Below are 19699 nucleotides of genomic sequence, written 5' to 3'. Positions count from 1 at the left end.
GTACATGAGGGAGAGAGGGTGACTCCCTGCCTTTCCACCCCCTCCCTCTTCCTGCCCTCACCCCTACCCCTTTCATTTCCACCTGTCAGCCACATCATAAATATCCACTAGGGTTGGCCCCACCAGGCCCACTCTCTCAGCATCGGCCTTGCTGTTGTCATGGCAACCTGGCTCAGGCCGTCTTCACCAAGGAAAGGGTGGGGGGGATGGCAGGAAGGGAGGTCTGCTAGAGAATGTGTATGAGCCAGCCTGTGTGCACGCATTGAAGCATGTATGTGCACAAATGTGTGTAGTAGTGCCTCTGGAGTTCTGTCCATATTCAGCTGGACTTTGGAGTCTGTGACCTGAACATAATGACTATAATGGTATCCGAAAAAATCTACTCCATGATGCTTTGTCTGGGAAGGGAGGGGGGTGAAAAGGATGAGGAAGAGAGAAGGACCCAGGACTTAAGGAATGGATCTTACAGCTCTGTTTTTCAGGGTTAGCCATGTGTTGAGACTCATGTTCTCCATCACCCGTACTGTAGCCCCCATAACACATCACCTGTACAGTGCAGTGGATTTTATTACTTCTCTTGAGGGAATGGGGCCTTTTTGCTTTTTTGAAGTTGGTGGTGGAAAAGGGATGGGAATGAGGAGCTAAATGAAGCATAATCCCTGAGACACCTAATTGCTTAATAAATGCCTTGCTGACTGACTGGAAAGAGGCCTAGATTGAATATCAGGATACCTGGGCTCTGATTCAGACCTTGCCACTAATGAACAGTATAGCCTTGAGCAAGTTACTTTGGGTCTCAGTTTTCCCTTCTATAGAGAGGATTCAACTAGATAATCTCTAAGGTCACACCCAGCACTCTGATTCTCTAAGCTCCTCTCCAGCTCTAGTGTTTGGTTCTACTTCCCAAAATCCTTCTAGCTCTAATATTCATGTTCTATGTGCTTTGGCTCAAGGTCCTATTCAGCTTTGACATTCTATTTCCTAAGGTTCCTTCCTGCTCTGAAGTTCAATAAACTTGTTATTGGTCCAGGAATCACGATAACCTGATCACACTAACATTTCATTGGATCCTTACAAACAACCATATGTCAGGGCAGGAATGTCCATTTCCCATTTTACTAATGAGGAAAGGAGGGAGAAAGTTAATTGCCCAAATTCCCACAGTCAGTTAATCAAGTTACTGGACTGAACCCCAGGTCTAATGACTCCCTTGTTCAAGTTTTTTTTTCCTTAACCCTGCCCCTAACATGACCTTCAGGGCTCCACTCCAACGGCTATCCCCAATAGCTTTGAAGATACTAGGAGGAAGCTACAGAATCGTCTATCCCTCATTATGATATCCCTCTATCAAAAACTGGAAATGACCAACATTCTGTTAGCACTGAATATAGCACTTGGACCATTGGTCTGGGGCTTAAGAGACCACTCCCTTGTGGGACACCCGGCTCCACCCCTCTCCCATCAGCCAATACAAGGTTAATGAGGTCATAGAAAAGGGCAGATCTCCTTTGTCTGGGGAGGAATAAGGAGTGATAGAATAGGCAGGGTTTTTTTCCTTTTTCTTTTCTATAGGTGCTATTAGCCTAGGAATAATGCTCTCTCTTCTGCCACATCACACCTCTCTCCTCATTTTGCCAGGCACCCACCCTTCCCCTATAATGTAAGTCTGGTATGGTGGACCCCTATAGCCAGCCCCACAGTTAGGATAGTTCAGTTTCATGCTGCCCTGAGGCCATGGCAGTGGTGCACAACCACAGTTCACATCCTCAGCCTAGCACAGACAGGGACCCCAGGAACCCTTCCCTGCTCTGTCTGTGTCCGTCCTGTCTTCTTCCTGGGTTGCCCCAGATAATGGAGGAGGAAGCATTTGCTGAAGGCCATTAAAACCATCCCTGGGGGAGGTGAGGAAAGAGTGGATAAGGAGACCTGCTGGGGAGAGGGAGTCAGTGTAAAGAGACCTAACTGAAGGAAGCAGGGGGGTCTCCTTTGGATTATGTCTGGAAGATCTGGAAGCTCTCTCTCTCCTCTTCCTCCTTCTTAAGAAAACCAGTTTATTTTTTTTTTCAGTTTCCAGGCAACTCTAAGGTCCACATGGGACTGGCTCTCAGGTGCCTACTGGCTTTGGGGGAGATGGGGTGGAGACAGTTGGGAGTCAGGCAGAGAGCCTGTTGCCAAGGAATGAGGATCCTGAGCTCTCTTCCAGATCCCCAAGGCCTGCTACCCGTGTAACATGAAGTTTCTTGAAAGGAACTCAAATATTTCCCCAGGGCATGGGACTGTCCAGGGGTCCTGGGCAGAGTGGTTGACAGGCAGTGCCTGTGAGACTGTGTGGCCGGTCTACTGGGCCGGATAGGGGTGTGATTGGATGAAGCTGTGGCTTTCTATAATAAAGACTGCGTATGAGGGGAGAGCAGTGTCCTGCACTTGTTAGGACAGCTATAGGGAGACATAGACTTATGACTGAAAGAGATGAATTGGACTCTAGGAGATCTGGGTTTCAATCTCCACTTTGCCCCTAACTCGTGTGACTGATCAGTTCACTTCCTCTACTCTGGCTTTCATTTTCCCTGTCTGTAATATGAAGGGCTCGAACTACAGTGATCTGTGAGGGCCCTTGCAGACCTGATTCGGATTTTATGGACGTGCTTGTGCACAGATGTATCCTTCCTGTGTGCACTGCCCTGTACATGTTTAGCGATCCCGCGAGCACGTATGTGCAGAGAATTTATAAGCTTCTGTGTGCCTAGATGCGAGAATGGGATCCTGCTAGATGTTCAGAGGAGCAGGTGTGTGCGTAGAAGGGTTAAAGGGGTGTATGTGGAGCCTGAAGTCCCTGCAGAGTTCTGGCCTCGGGGGTGCCCTTTGAGGGAGGATGGTGGATGTGTCTCGGGTGGGGCCCCTTACTTGAATAAGGTTCTTCGGGGGCAGCACCACCTTCCTTCGCCCCTCCCAGTTCCTCTTCCCGCACCTGCTGGGGCGGGACATGGGGGGGGGGGTGGCCTAGCGCTCGGCTCCGCCCCGCGTCCCCTCCCCCTCCTCGGAGCCCGGCGCTGCCAGGGCACGAGTCGGGGCGGAGCCGAGCTGTGCCTAGCCCCCCAGCGCGGGGCACAGCAGCAGGGAGGGGGGAGCAGAGTGGAGCAAGGGGCAAAAGGTTGACGCTGGCCAGCGCAGCCGGGCAGAGCACAGAGAGGCGAGCGCGGCAGGGCGCATCGCGGGGCAGCGCAGACAATGGGAGCAGCGGAGGCCAGCGCAGCCGGTCCTGGTCGCTGAGAGGGGGTAGAGGGTTCCCGGGGCATGAGCTGAGTCTGGACTTCCTAAGCGCGGGGGCCTCCCCGCCCGGGTCCCTGAGCCAAGTCAGGCCGAGCTGGGGGGGCCATGGCGAGCGGTCCCTGAAGCAGTCTCTGGGGTACGGAGTCCGACCGGGGGCCCCGGGCCCGCCCCATCTCTATCACCCTCGCCACCCCCGTCTGAGTTCTCCGTGACACCCCGCCGAGGCGATGCGAGGCGGAGGGTAATTTGATGATGATGGTGGATACCCAGGTGAGTGACCTCCGAACCCCAATTCTTAGCCAGGTTCCTTAACTAGCCCTACAGCTTTCCCCTCCCCCCCAGTCCGACTGGAGATGGGGAGGTAAGGTGGCTGTCCTAGGGACCACCGTCCCCAGTCTCAGGTGCAATGATCGCCCCTGTTGATCAGTCCGGGGGAAGAACTGAGCTGGGGCCCCCTGGGTCGTCCAAAGTGTTGGGGTAACCTAGAGGGGGCAGTTAGCATGCAGATGTGATGTTCTTAATGGTCAGAAGCCCTCACAAAGCAGTAAGGATGTGCTCATAAGTGGTCCCCTCTTATCAGCCAGACCAGAACGGGACAGGAATGACCTGGGCGAGCTGCTTAGGAGGCTGACACATTTATGGGAAACCAAGCAAGGGGCGACCACTTCCCTGCCTCCCCCCTGCCATACAGATGAGGAATCTACTGGGGGCAGAGGGGCAGGTGGAGGCTCAGAATCAGAGTTGAACTGGGGAAAATCTGGAGTCCTGTTTCATATGTGGAAAAGGGATCTCAGGGATCCCAGCTCTCCAGCCCACAGGAGGTTCAGAGTTGCTAGTCTTGGGAGTACCCTGGGCTCTGATGCTCCACAGATCAATATCCCCTCCCCCCCCCCAAGCCTCTGAGGAATAAGGGTATAAAGAATGCGGAAATTTATGTGTAGGACACCCCTCCTCCAATCAGTCCAAGGTGAGAGACCCATTTCCTCAGCACCTCCCTAATATTTCTTTTCACTCTCACCAGGCAGACCAGCAGGAGTCCAGGGCAATGTTAGAGGCAGCTAGGTAATGCAGTTGTGCTGGGCCTGGAAGCAGGAAAACTTGAGTTCAAATCTACCCTCAGACACATACTAACTGTGTGACGTTGGGCAAGCCATTTAACTTCCATCTGTCTCAGTTTTCTCAGCTATAAAGTGGAGGGAATAATAGCACCTACCCCTCAGAGCTGTTGTGAAAATCAAATGAGATAACATTTGTCAAGCGCTTAGCACAGTGCCTGGCATGCTTTTCCCTTTCTTTCCTCCAATGTAGAATCAGGGTGCCATGAAAATATCTGAAGGAGAGAGTAGCTTCTAGAGCCTAGAGGTATGTGGGTGCAGTAGGAGATGGCCTGGCAAGGAATTTGGCCAGACAGGAGAACATGAAGACTTCCCCTAGAGGGGGCTTCCAATTTCTCCCCCCTTATGGCAAGGTCATGCAAAAAAACCAGGATACCGAGTCAAGCTCCCAATATCTACCTTCCTTCCCCCTCCAGCTCTCAGTGCACAACCCACACAAGATTTATTTCCTTGGCATAGGTGGAGAATAGAGGGAAAGGCCTCAGCTTCCAAATTTGTAAAATGGGGGGGACATAGATTCAGAAACCTTAGGAATCTGGGGTGTGGAACCTGCGGCCTCGAGGCCACATGTGACCCTCTAGGTCCTCAAGTTCAGCCCTTTGATCGAATCCAAACTTCACAGAACCAATCCCCTTAATTAAAGGATTTGTTCTGTAAAACTTGGACTCAGTCAAAAGGCCGCACCCAAGGATCTAGAAGGCCACATTGGGCCTCAAGGTCACAGGTTCCCCACCCAACCTCTTCATTTTATAGATCAGAAAATTAAAGCCCAGAGGAAGGAATCAAGTATTTATTAAGCATCTAATATGTACCAGGTACTATGCTAAGTGCTTTCCAGAAACTGTGTCATTTAATCTTCACAACAACCGTGCTAGGTAGGTGCTGTTATGACCACAATTTTATAGTTGAGGAAGCTGAGGTGTATACATCAGTTGACTGACCCAGGGTCACACAGCTCACAAATGTCGCAGGCTAGATTTTAACTCTGCTCTTAACTGACTCCAGACCCACTACTTTATCCATTTCACCTCGTAACTGCCCGTGGTAATAGTTAAGAGAGCCATGATTCAAACTGAGGTAACTCATATTGGGTTTTTTTTTTAAACTCTAAGTCGAATGTTCTTTTCAGTAATACATCCAAGGGTTCAGAGTTTGGACCAGTTCAATCAATTAACCATTGTGTGCAGAGCATTGTGTTACATGTTGGAGGACTCTAACATCTCTTCCAGCTTAAAAAAAAAATAGCGTGTGAAGCTGAGCATCCAGGCCTAACCTCTTTTCACCCTATAGGAACTTTCATTGGCATAGGGGGGATTGGGATCTTTTTGTTTAGTGAAGTGACTTCCCTGGGATTGGACAAGTGGAAATAAAGGATTTAGGAAGGGAGGACCCTAACCACCTCGAGATCCTGCCTGGCCCCCAGCCCTCCAGGGAAATGATGCCTGTGTTTTTACTAATTCAAGAACTGGGAGCTAGCAAGAGAGGGGGCCACCCGCAGGGGTGGAGAAGGAGAAAGGGAATCTGTTATCTTAGTCCCATCTGCCAGTGGGCAAGGGGCTTCCTCATGCTGATGCCATACTTAAGGGCTCCCTGAACAGTGGACAGTCTCAGTCTTGACTCTGGCTCAGGTCCATCACCCCCCTCCCCTTACAGGACCATCCCAAGCAAAAGTTACCATCTATCCCTCTCCTCCCATCTCCCCTCGCCCCTGTCTGCATCTCAGATAAGCAGGTATCTCTCCCATACTTAAAAATCTTAACCATTCCAATGTATTGACTTGTTTTGCTTAACTCTACTTAATTGTTATGAGGGATGATTCTCTGGGAGCACATGTAATCATTGGGAAGTGATGGTGAGGGGCAAACAGTAAAAGGGCATCAATAAAGGAAAGGAAACAAGATCTTAACCAGCAATGTTAACACCCGGAAGGAAGGCAACCACATTCAGGTAGAAATTGTGCTGGACTTAAAGTCAAAGGGTTTGAATCTTAGCTCTGCTATTTACAATCTTGGGCTAGTCATTTAATTCTGCCTTAGTTTCCCTATCTGTAAAATAAGGGGGATGACTTAGATGACCTTTAAGGTCCCATCTAGCTCTCAATCTATGATCTATGAATCCGCTGTGTAAAGAGCCCTTTAAAGTCACCCCGGATCAATAAAAGGGAAAATCTCTGCTGTTAGCTTTATATCCTGGCTTAAGTCTCTTCCTTGGGTGTTGGATTAGATTCCTTCAGCTCCCTTCAGAGCTAAGGCTCTAAGCAAAAGCAAGGTAGGTAATGACCGTTAGAAAAAGCAGACATATGGCATCTTAAAGTTTACAAAGTGCTGTATACCCATTATTTTATTTGATAACCACACCATCTGTAGGGATTTCCCCCACCTAAGTGTTCTAGGACAGTGATGTCTGGTTTTAAATGTCATGGAAAATCCAGAAGCTAAGATGAGCTTAGCTTTGCTTAGCGCCTACTGTATGTGAGCCTCTAGGGTAGGAGTCAGAGGAGAGACAATGATGAAGGAGCCAGGGTCCCTGCCTTCAGGGAGCTGTCATCATGGGATGAGGGAGACCAGGCGTGAGTGCACAAAGTCATCATGCACGGGGCAATGTGCTGACTCTGGATCCATGAGCCTTTGGTGCTGTGACCCAAGAGACACAATGAACAAATGCTTAGCAGGATTCAAAGGAGGAGGGGGAGAACTAGCTGGGGGCAGTAGGAAACCAGGGAAGGTTTTGTGGTTTTGTGCTTGACCTAAGCTTTGTAAGATAGACAGAGTTTTAGGCAGGATTGGGCAGGGGAATAACCTGAGCCAACTAGTGGCTGCCAAACAAAATCACTACATGCATTAGAAGGGGGCCTGTTGCTGCCAGGCAGCCAAACCCGGTAACCTCTATTCTTTTAAGCATGGATAAATGCTCAGGTCTGTTTGTTGTGGCAGTTGTTAAACATTAATAGGCTTGGGGTACCTCCCTATTACTTCCGACTGCTCTACTAGCCTCTTTTCTCCACCAGCTACATAGGACCCCAAAATTAAAGGACCCAGGGTGATCGCCTTAATTGTCAATGATGGTCTACTTACACTAACTTTTTAGGCACCACTACCTGGTAGAAGAAAAAAAAAGAGAGCCTAACCCTGAGTTTGGAACATTAGAGTCATTCCTTAGAGAGGTCAGAGCTCCAGTGTCCCTTCTGAGGAAGTCAGCAGCTACCGAGATGAGGAAATCCCTGCATGGTAGGATTCCTAGATCCTCAGTAATGGAGGAGAGGGAGATCACAGGGTCCTAAACCTACAGACACACTGCCCAGTAGCCCCAGTAGTGTCCTGATTTGGTCATAGATGCCAGGGTAGAGATCATAGGGCCGAAGAGATCATCTTGTCCAACCCCCTCATTTTAGAAATAAGAAAACTGAGACTTAGATTAAATGACTTGTCTGGGGTCACATACCTAGAAAGTGCCAGAGACAAGAGACCAGAGACTCCAATACTCTAAATGGTGCATCACATTGACTAGGAAAAAGCCACATCCCTACCTCATAACCATAGGATCAGAACTTTAGATCTGGAAAAGACCTTAGAGGCCATCGCGTCTAACCTTTTTACAGAAAAGGAGACTGAGGCCCAGAGAAGTTAAGTGACGTCCACAGGGTCACACAGTTAGTAAGTGCCTGAGATGGGATTGTAACCACTTCTCTTGAATCCAAGTTCATTGTTCCATCTGTTATTACCATCCTGTGTTGTGTATAAATCTTCAGTGGTTCGATATTGCCTTTAGAATAAAATATGAACTCATTCCAGCAGTTAAGGCCCTCTACAACCTGACTCCAACCCATCTTTTAAATAAAAATAGAAAGACTGGTGTTCTTTTCTTTTTTAATATCACTGTCACTTCATCCTCACCAGGTCTTCCAATCCCTTGACCCTTCCATTCATTCCTAGGCCATCAAACTGGCACTGGCTATGTTCTTTTCTTCCCTATCTTGACCTTTGGGGGAACCAGTTCGACTCTACACTGTTCACTTCTCTTGAGTCCCTTGTCCCTTAACCTGTTGCCCATCCTGCCCTGACAAGCTCCCAGCCTTGGCCTTTGTTCCTGCTCATGTGCTGCTCAGTGAAATTGGAGAAAATCATGAAACCGGATGCACTACAAATTTGTTATGTGACCTGAACTGGGTTCTCACTGCTTCAAGGCAGTCCCTTTATACCTCCTCAATAACTCACTGGGGGCAGCTAGGTGGCTCAGTGGATAGAGCACCAACCAGGCCTGAAATCAGGAAGACCTGAGTTCAAATTTGGCCTCAGACACTTACTAGCTATGTGACCCTGTTAAGTCACTTAACCGTGTTTGCCTCAGTTCCTCGTCAATAAAATGAGCTGGAGAAGGAAATGGCAAACTACTCTACAGGGTGTTCCTAAAACCTGGACATATAGGCAAAAATGCATATTTTGAAGTATTTGGAATAGTAACAGACCTTAGCCCCCTGTGCTGCCCTGTGCTCCACTTTTTCTGGGGTATGCTAAAGGAGAAGGTGTACTCAATGAAAATCACAGATGCAATGCACTTGATTGAACACATAAAGAGTGAATGTGCTAATATTGACAGCAACATGGAATTATTGCATCGAGTTTGTGTGAATCTCACAAAGCACAAATGATGGAAATCATATTGAAGAGGTTATTTGTTAATATTCCAATTAAATAAAATGTTGTTGAAAATTTCATTCATTTCATTTCTTGAAAATATGCATTTTTGCTTCTGTGTCCAGACTTTAGGAACACCCTGTGTTATCTTTGCTGAGAAAACCCCAGATGAGGTCATGAAGACTCAGACACGACTAAAACATTTGAACAAATTAGCTCACTATCCTGCTCGCCACAGAAATTCTTCCAAATCTTTTGATCCTTCCTCACACCTCCCGTGGCTCCTTCTTTCCTCACCCTCTTCACTGAGAAGTTTTCTTCATATTTCACTAGAAAAATCAAGGCCATTCAATGAGAACTCCCTCTTTTCCCCTCCTCCTCATCTCATATCACTCATGTGCCTTCTGCAACTATCTCCTTCACCCATCTTACATAAAGAGATGGCCTTTCCCCTTGCTAAAGCAAACCTCTCTACATTCACAAGTAATCTCATTCCATTCCCTCTTCTCCAGAAGACTGTCCCCTCTATTCTTCAGTCTCTCTCTACTGTCTGCTTCCCTACTACCTACAAACATGCCCATGTCTCTGCTTCACCCTGAGAAAACCCCCTTCATCTGATGTATCCATGAATGCTATCTGTAATCCCATATCCCTCTTCCCTTCTGTGGCTAAACTCTTTGTGAAAGCTCTCTATAATCAATGCCTTCCACTTCCTTTCCTTTTACTCTCTTCATTCTCCACAGTTTGATCCCATGACTCAACCAAAACTGTTCTATCCAAAGTAACTATCTCTTAATTGCCAAATCTAATGGCCTCTTCTCAATCTTCATCCTTCTTGACCTCTGGGCAATCTTTCACACTGTTAATCACTCTATTCTCCTTGATATTCTTCTTTTTAGTATTTTGTGACACTGTGCTTTCATGGATCCCCTTTTACCTGTTGGACCATTCCTCAGCATCCTTTGCTAGTGCTTCATCCCAATCATACCGGCTAATGGTGGGTGTCCCCCAAGGCTCTGTCCAGGACCCTCTTGTGTTTATGCACTATTTCACTTGGAAAGTTCATCCGCTCTCATGGGTTCACCTGTCCTCTCTATGTAGTTGTTTCTCAGATCTACTTATCCAGCCCTTACTTCTCTTCTTCTGTTTTCACATCTATAACTGCCTATTGGACATCTCAAACTGGATTTTACATTTTACACTCAACATATCTAATAATGAACTCATTGTCTTTCCCCCTCAAACCCTACCCTCTTCCTAATTTTCTTATTACTCTTGAGGATACCACCATCCTCCTCTCAGTCACCCAGGCTCCCAACCTAGGTGCCATTCTTGACTCTTCACTTTCTCTCCAACCCTCCCCTCCAACATACAATGTGTTGTCAAGTCCTGTCAATTTTACCTTTAAAATATCTCTTGTGTATGCCCCCTTTTCTCCTCTGACACTGCAACCACCCTGGTACAGACCCTTCTTACCTCACACCTGAACCATTGAAACAGCCTGCTGGTTGGTCTCACCCCACTCCAATGCATGCTCAGATGTCAAAGTGACCTTCCTAAACTACCAGTCTTAACATGTCACCTCCCTGCTCAGTAAACTCCAGTGACTCTCTCTTACCACCAGAATCAAATATAAAATCCTTTCTTTGGCTTTTAAAGCCCCTTATAACCTGGCCCCTTTCTACCTCTCTAGTCTTCTTACTCTTTCTTCCCTTCTATGTACTCTGCCATCCAGTGACACCAGACTCCTTGCTATTCCTCAAACAACACACTCCATCTCCTGACTCTGGGAATTTTTACTTACTGTCCCTCCTCACCTTCATCACCTGGCTTCTCTAATTTCCTTGAGTTTCAGCTAACATTCTATCTTCTACAAGAAGATGCTGTTCCAGTGCCTTCCCTCTGAGATACCCCCAATTTATCCTGTATGTAACATGTTTGCTCATAGTTATTTGCATGTTGCTTACCCCATTAGACTATGAGTTTCTTAAGAGCAGGAACTCATTTGCTTTTATATCCTCAACACTTAGGATAGTGCCTGGCACACAGTAGGTGCTTAATAAATGCTTGTTGCTTGACCACTGATTTTTTTCTCCCTTGTAACAAATAAGCATAGTCAAACAAAACAAGTCAATTCATTGGCCATTTCTAAAAATGCTGTGTTCCACACCTCTGGTCTACCACTTCTCTGTCCAGAGGCAGAAGGCTTGTTTCACCATCAGTTATGATTGGTTACTTTATTGATGAGATAGTTCTGAAATTGTTCAGTATTGCTTTCATTTAGATCCTTGTGATTATCATATAAACTGTTCTCCAGGCCTATCTACCTTTCCAGCCTTGTTTCATACTGTTTCTCTTAATGTATTCTGTTCTAGCCAGACTAGACTACTTGGTGCTCCCCAATCACACCTTGTCCTCTCCTGCTTGCATCCATTGGTGTAGCCCATATCATACCTACCACCTTCTATTTCTTCATTTCCTCCAACATTGAAATTCCTCTGTTTTCCAATGCCTAGTTCAAGTATCAGTTTCTCCAAGAAGACTTCCCTGATCCCCCTTTCCGACTAACTTAAAGATGTTCTTTCCCTCCTTGGATTTTCCTAAAGCGCTCTCTCTCTCTCTCTCTGTCTCTCTCTGTCTCTCTCTCTCTCTCTCTCTCTCTCTCTCTCTCTCTTTCTCTCTCTCTCTCCCTCCCTCCCTCCCTCTCCCTCTCTCCCTCTCTCCCTCTCTCTCTCTACCTCTCTCTCTCCCTCCTTCTCTCTCTCTTTCTCTCTCCTTTCTCCTCTCTCTCCCTCCCTCCATATATATACATACATACAATATATCTTGTATCAAATTTATTTGCATAACACCCTGCATTCCTCACTTCTCCCCCCCTCAATTTTTTTTTTTTAATAATTGCAAGAAAGCGCCTTGAGGACGAGGACTGGTTTAGTTTGGTTTGGTTTGAACTATATGCAGGGCATGTACTATGTTACCTGCCTGTGAAGACGACAGGGGCCAGCAGGTGGTGCTCTGGCCATCTGGTTATTTAAGTCTGTTTTCCCCTGGACCAGATGGGGCAAGAAGCCCTGGCTTGACTCTGCAGTTTCCAATTCCAGAGCCCCTCCTTGCCCCACCATCTCTCCTGTCCACAGCAGAAATGGTCTGGAGCAGCAAGAAAAATCTGCCCATGGAAGAGGCCCCAGAATGAACCCTCCCTTGTTCTTCTGTTCTGAACTATAACATCCTTGTGGATGATTCAGGAAAGCATATCATATGGTGTAGGGTCTGATCTTCCACCCCACAGCCCTGGGGACCCTGTAGAGTATACAGAAATCCAGATTTCAGGATAACCACCAATACCTTCTTCCATCCTCACTCCCCACTCCCAAAGGACCAACAAAGCAAGTCATCCTACTTCTCTGACTAGACAGCCAGAAGTGGTGGAGAAAGCCCTGAACTTGGAGTCAGGAAATGGGTTCCAGACCTTCTCCTCTCACTGAGGGAGAGAGGGAAGGAACAAGTATTTATTAAGTATCTCCTATGTGCCAGGAACTGCGCTAAGTGCTTTCCAAATGTTATCTTATTTCATCCTTGCAGTAAATTCTGGGAAATAGGTACTATAATGATCCCCATTTTACAATTGAGGAAACTAAGGCAGACAGTGGTTAAGTGACTTGCCCAAGGTCACATGTTATTAAGTGTCTGAGGCCAGATTTGAACTCTGGCCTTCCTGACTCCAGGCCCAGCATTTTATCTACTATACCACCCAACTGTTTCAATGTGTGACCAACCATACTGGGCCTCAGCTTCACTATCCATAAAATATATTTACCAATGTATATATGTCTTTTCATACTTAAATATGGGCACAGATATAAATTGGTTGAGACAAGGGGTTATGGATAGCTTTCCATCCTGTGCATATCAGGGTTTGGATGTTGGGAAATGTACGCCCTTGCCAAGCAGGAGAAATGGTTCTGCAGACCTTTCCCCTTCTTAGCCCCCTAACTGGGTCAGCTCTGGTGCTTCAGCCAAAAGAAACGGCTTGAAACCAAAGAGTGGTGATTATGGAAAGAGCAAGACTGTAAGCAGGGATGATGATGCGTTAGCCCTTTCGTGTCTCCAGCCTGGCGAAGAGCGAGGGATGGAAGTACAGTGAAGCAGAATAGAGAAGGAATGATGGCCTAGAGAGAGGACTCTCGTAGCTAAGGGGGAATGAGTTACCTGGGATCACACGCCAGGTCAGGAAAGAGCGCAAAATGTAGAAGGTGCCCCTGGCTCCCTGCTGTGAAATATCCCCACCCTCTTCCAGGGATGCCCCTGAGTCAGCCAAACCAGAGCAAGGGGGGAGATGAGTGTGTAAAAAAGGAAAGGAGGGGCTATAAGGTTCCTGCCACATTCCCCTAAAAATGGCAGGCCCTCGAACAAGGAAGGTTTCTATGGCAACAATTTTGGGGTAGCCATAGCAACTGAAGAGCCCCCAAAATACCCACTGCTGATTATTCCACATTGCCAGCTCTGAGAGGGAAGGGAGATGTTGGGGTGGGAGAGGAAGGAGGGAGATTTCCAAATGGCTCATCTGATTCCTTTGTGCCAAGTTTAGCAGAGCTGTGGTCCAGTAGGAGCTTGGAATTGGGATGGCCTATTTTCCTAACACTCCTCTAGATGGGCTTTCAGGAATTTGATTGGGGGAGGGAAGAGGAAAATTCAACCCCACCCATACTTGACCAGATGACCCCACCAAGGCTGAGTCAAACAGCATCAGGCTGGTTGCCATAGTAACAAAGTCCATTTCCTGGATACCTGCCTGACCAAGGGAACCCTGTCAACATAACAAGGTGGTTTTCCCTTATAGAAGAATAAAGGTCAGAAGGCCAAGGGCTGAACACTGGGAACTCCCTGCTGGGAGCCTGTCCAGCTAGGCCAGAGGCTTAAAGGAACAAAAATAAACATTCTAGAGTCAATTTACCTTAAAAAAAAACCACCTTTTGTAGAATCCCTGTGACACACCATGTTGGGTTTTTAGAAATGATAAGGAGGCTGAGAAGAGGGGCCAGAACCAGTGTTCCTCCCACTGTGAAGTCCTGATCTCACCTTCTTGGAACCTCATGCCTCTCTGTGTCTTTCTTTCCCCTCCTCCCAGTTATGACCTCATTCCCTCTCCACAGCTGCTTGGTGTGGAGTGAGAGATTGAGGGAGTAGAAGTGGGGCTACCCTGAGGTGCAGAAGGGGAGTCCAAAGAAGGCAGATCTGGATTCTAGATCCAGGTCTGCTTGCTTTCTCTACATCTCTATTTTTCCCATCTTGAAAATGCTAGGGTCATTCTAGAAGACTCTCAAGGTTCCTTCCAGCTGAACATTCCATTGTGGTATGATTTGACCCTTTACCTCTCTGGTCCTAGGAGGTGGTTCTTGTATGAGCCTCTGAGTGACACAGCTCCTTGCTCAGGACCTCTTTCTGTAGAAGCAGGGTTTCCACTGGGAGGGGAAGAAAGTCTCTTTCCTGGCCTTCCCCCACCCCCAGATATACATACACACCTTCCTCCCAATGCTATTTATTTATTCATCTTTCACTTTACAAAAATAGTCCTGCAAATGATGTTAGCTGATGTGAAGTTGATAAGGATTAAAGGCCTCTGAGAAGATGTTGGTTTCAGAACCTGTCATGGGAGCTGGGCAAGGTTGAACCAGCAAATGCCCCAGCCTCTTCTTCCCTTCTGGTTTGACCAGCCCCCAAACAAGCACTCACTCAATCACTAAGCCCCTGTGGAGTGTGAATGATGTGCAAAGCACTGTACTAGACCTGGGGAGAGAGATGAATAAGTCAAATACACATAGATTGGGGGGAGGGATCTATGTGCATATGGGAGAGAGTCCATGGATAGATTTCAGAGGGTTCATAAACTTGGATGGGAAAAAAAATTCATCTTTATTTTCACTAACCTCTACCTGAAATTTATTTTCTTCAATTATATAAGCAACAAAATCATTATTCTGGGACCAGAGCAATAGGTTTCACCAGACTGTCAAAGGGGTCCATGAGACAAAGTTAAGATATACTATATCTTAAAATTATATAGTAGTTTATAATATAACATAAACTACTGTATCTCATAGCTAGACAAAATTACAATATAGTTAAGCATATACTAATCTCATAGTAGAGTCTGGGAGACAAGATGCATAGTTGTCCACTGAGAAAAAGATGATGATCCCTGTATACTGACTGGTTTAGACAATGTGTTCAGCTGGAGTTCAGAGAAGGGAGAAAGCATTTTGAGATCGGGTAGGTAATCAAGGCGGGCTTCCTGGAGATGGCGCGATATGACCTGGACCTTGAAGGAAAGGTAGAATTTAGACAGACGGGCGGTTATTCTAGGTAGTGGGCATGTTGGCAGTTAATGCTAGAAAACATAAGACACCCTCAGGCAGTGAGATCACTCTGTAAGGAGCAGATGTACAAGTGGAATGGTATAGTTGAAATAAAGCTGGAAAGGCAGGTGGGAGCCAAACTGGGAGGTGGAAGAGAGAGCAGAAATGTCAGGCTGAAGCATCTGAACTTTAGGCAGCAGTCAATAAGGATCCCCTGAACATTTATGAACTGAGCCTGATGTGATGGAACAAGTACTCCGGAAAGATTAATGGGGGAAGAGGCACCAGGATAGAATGGATGGAGTGGCTTGAGGGCGACTGAGTTCCTCTCTCTTCTTTGATAGCCATCCCAAGTCAGACAGACTTTGGGACCCTGGGGCGGGAGGTGGTTGGCCGGGGTACTTGCAGAATGTCCCCGGTGCTCTAAAACTTGCTGAGCGATTTGAGGGGCTCCTCTTCAAGGGTCCCACTAGGGCTGGTCACTCAAACTTCGAGGAGCTCCAAGTAGAGAAACGCATCTGATTCTCCGGGTGAGGGGAAGGGGGCGGGTGGGAGAAGCAAGGAGCTGCCCACCCCTGCTTCCCTTACTGCCTCACAGACATAACCTCCGGCGTCCACTCCCTACCCCGACCACCACCCCACCCCTCCACCCTCCCGATGAGGATAAGAAAAGGTTCATTCCTTAGCTCCAGACTAACCCCCACCAAGTCCAAGTTGTTCCCTTCTCGGTCATCCCCAGCAGGTGATCTGGGGAGGAGGTGACCAAGGTCCTCAGGGAGAGGGGGTGAGGGAGAGGAGGTAAAGTGAGTCTTTCTGGTTTCTCCGGGCGGGGCTGGGGGTGGGGGTGGGGGGAGGACCTGCTGGGGCTTAGAAAACAAAGGCAATCCCGGGTTTCCCTAGAGCTCGAGTCTGGGGGGGGGGGGGCGTGTGTGTGTGTACGCGGATGTGTGTGTGCGCGCCGGTGTGTACATGGTAATGAGCCCGGACGCCCCAGCACTCTACCCAGTGCCAGGCTCTTTGTGAGTGAACTGAGTGAGTGAGCTAGCCAGGAGAGCTGCAGCCCCAGCGGCAGGCGTGCCGGGGCCGCTCCCCGCCAGCCTTTCGCCTCCTGGCTGTGGGCTGGGTTGGGGGGCGGGTGCGGCTCCGCGCGCCCGCTCGCTGGCTCGCAAGATGTGTGCTCGATTGCAGGGCACTGCCCAAAGGGCCCGAGTCCCCCAAAGGAGCTGAACGCCAGCTGGCAGAGGCTTGCCCGGGGACGGGGCTGAGAATGGAGGGTCGGCCTTTATTCAACGTGCAGAAGGCGCTAGTACAGCCCATGCAGGTGTTCATGTTGGACATCCCGCTGAGTGTGCAGGACGACGAGGTGAGCCGGGGGCAGGGGCTGGGGCTAAATGGCCTGACTCCCGGGGACGTTGGCCACACCCCTCTGGTCCCCCTGGAGGGGAACAAAGGCAGGCGGGCACCGGAGCAGGATCCTAGTGTGAAAGGCTGGATAGGATTGGGAGGCAAGACGAGCCAGGGTCGGATCTCCTTCCCCCTTGGTGGTGTATTTTTTCTCCCACTGGGCTCTGGGCTTGGGTCCTGCTGGCCGGAGCAGGCACGTGCTTGGTAGTGTCCCCCATACCCCAGGCTGCTGGGTGTGGCTCTAGAGGCTCTTTCAGCAGCAGTCCCCAAACCTCTGTCTTCGCACTGTGGGAAATTGGGGGGGGAATAGGTTACCTCCATTCCCCCATCCTCTAGCCCAACCCGCCCCTCTCTCCACCCTGGTGGCCTCCAGCCTTAATCCCCCAGGGTCTCTGATGTATAATTAACTCAAGTCTATCTGTCTCGGTCTGGTGGGGTGTCGAAGTGTTGATTTGAGGTGGCTCTCACTGTAAGGACTGGGTGCCCTCACACTAGGGTTCTCTGTACACTCTCCTTCCCCCACCCCCACCCCAGCACCCTCTCCTAGCTGGAAAGGACTTGAGGCACCAATGGTTAAGCCCAAACTCCACATTTTGCATATGGGAAAATAGAGGCTCAGAGATGGAGTAATGACTTGCCCAAGGTCACATAACTAAGTTAGAAGCAAAAACAGAACGATAGCTCTGGTCTCTAGGCCTCTTAACCTTCAGTCTAGTATTCTTTCCATTATGCCATGGCCCCTTTTCTTTTTGGAGAAGGGAGACTGACAGCTTCATGTTTTTATGCTGCCCCCACCCACCCACCCAAATTCTGGGATTAACACTCTTACAACCTGCTTGGGTTGTGTACCCAAGTAGGAAAGTAGAAAGCAGGGACAAATTCCACAGGCAGGGATGAAGTCCACAGAACCATAGTTGGACGCTTGGTCTACTGGGTATGATTGGAACATGGGGTGCTTAGGTGAAGACTTCCCTAGCAAGGTCCTGGGTCTGGTAGCAATGTATGTTTGGTGTTCCTTGCATCCAGGCTGGATGAATTTAGACTGTGGGAGTTGGGAGGGTACTAGCCCACCCCCCATCACCACCACCACCACTACTACTACCATCATCACCACCACACACCCAGGTGTTGGTTGTGCCCCGGAGCACCCTAACAGACCTGGGGGAAGGAGGGAAAATCAGGTCTGGACCACTTAGACAGGACTGGAATAGACTCCCCAGGGCGCTCTTTTCTGCAGAAAGTATTATTTCTCCCTATATGTTGGCTTGTGAACAAAGCAGAGGGTACCCTGGGGAGTGTCGCTGTGGACACCAATAGCAGTGAGAATAATAAAGGGACGAGAGACCTAGGTGAGAATGAAAAGGAACTAGATGAGTCCCGAGTTAGGGAGATTGAGGCTTTCTCTTCCTAAAAAGCCCTTCCTTAATCTCCCACTTTACAAAAGGAAGTAAGAGAGTTAGAGCAGTAACTACTGTGCCCATTTAACAGAGTAGGAAACTGGGACTCAGAGAGTTAAAGGGGCTTCATCAAAGTCCCAGAACTGGAAAGTGATAGATCCTCAGAAATTGGGTCTTTTAACTTTTGGTCCTGGCAGAAAGCACTTTGACCCTGGTCAGTGAGGCAGTGAGGATGTGTCTGGTGTAAAGGAAGAAGGAGTGGGCAGGACCCCTTCCAGCTGGGGCTGAGCTCTGACTGGCTTCTGTGAGTCAACAGCTTTTCCTTTGATTCCTAGTTCCTTGTACCCTTCTCCCTCCCCACCCCGCTTCCATTACCTCAGATTCCTAGGAGAAGAAACCTGAGTTCTACTACCATAACCCCTTCTTTTCCCTCCAATCTGCTTTTATTAGGTCATCTCTCTGATCTTTAGTGCCTTTCCCAGAACTCTGGGAAGAGATTAGAGGCTTCAAACAAATACATCTTTCCTAGTCTGCTTGTCTGGCCAAAAGCCTAGGAAGCTGAAACCCCTGGTGAAAAGCATGGTTCAGAATTAACTGTTTTTCAATCATCTAGTCCATACAAAAATTCTTACATCTCTTTCTCTTCCTCTGCAGGTGTAAGGCTCTGATGTTAGTGTAACTCAGGAAAAGCAGGTACAGCGCCTAGGCTGTTTCTGTTCTCCAAAATTGATTCAGTTCGACATTTATTAAGTCCCTAGGTGGTTCAGTGGTTAAGAGCACTGGATTTGGAGTCAGGACCACCCAAGTTCAAATCCTGACTCAGACACTTAGCTGGATGACCCTGGGCAAGTCGTTTATCCTGTTTCAGCCTCAGTTTCCTCATCTATAAAAGGGAGATAATATTAGCACGTACCTTGCGGAGTTGTTGTGAAGTTCAAATTAAATATTTATTGTGAAGTCCTGTCTGACTCTTCATGACCCCACTTGGGGTTTTCTTGGCAAAGATACTAGAGTGGTTTGTCATTTCCTTCTGCAGTCATTTGACAGATGAAGAAATTGAGGCAAACAGGGTTAAGCGACTTACCCAGAGTCACACTGCCAGTAAACTATCTGAGGCCTGATTTGAACTCAGGAAGATAAGTCTTCTTGACTCCAGGCCAGGCACTCTATCCACTGCGCCACCTTGCTGCTCAGCATATGTAGATACATGCAGAGCTTTACAAACCTTAACGCACTATATAAATGCTAGCTATTATTATTATTATAACGTGCCACATGTCAGACACTGTGCTGGACTCTGCAGATATAAAGACAAAATACATATATACACGTATATACATAGATACACATATATGTATCTATGTATATATGTATGTGTACACATATATCTTCACAAAGAGCTTATATTCTCCTAGCTGAGAAAGTAAGGTCATGAGAAAGTGAGTGATTTCTAGACTCGTAGACAGGTCTGAGGTCCACAGAAAGAAAATTACTTACTCAGGGTCACAGGGCACCCAAGTGAC

The 19699-nt window shown here is 47.9% G+C and overlaps 1 protein-coding gene across 2 annotated transcripts in view; it reads left to right on the top strand.

Annotated features, from left to right (window-relative positions):
* Window positions 1–16223: 16223 nt before the first annotated feature.
* The window catches only part of RALGDS (ral guanine nucleotide dissociation stimulator), a 72211-nt gene continuing 68735 nt past the window's right edge, over window positions 16224–19699 (top strand). Inside the window, exon 1 of one of the 2 annotated variants that reach the window (XM_036751520.1) lies at window positions 16224–16738. In XM_036751520.1, the coding sequence (XP_036607415.1) occupies window positions 16643–16738 (96 nt within the window). In that variant the 5' untranslated portion in view covers window positions 16224–16642. The remainder of the gene's footprint in view (window positions 16739–19699) is intronic. The other variant, XM_036751522.1, reaches the window with a different exon arrangement.

This window comes from Trichosurus vulpecula, chromosome 3 (genome assembly GCF_011100635.1).
Source record: "Trichosurus vulpecula isolate mTriVul1 chromosome 3, mTriVul1.pri, whole genome shotgun sequence".
Lineage (NCBI taxonomy): Eukaryota > Metazoa > Chordata > Mammalia > Diprotodontia > Phalangeridae > Trichosurus > Trichosurus vulpecula.
Note: the sequence above shows the minus strand (reverse complement) of the source record. Positions and strands in the feature narration are given on the sequence as shown.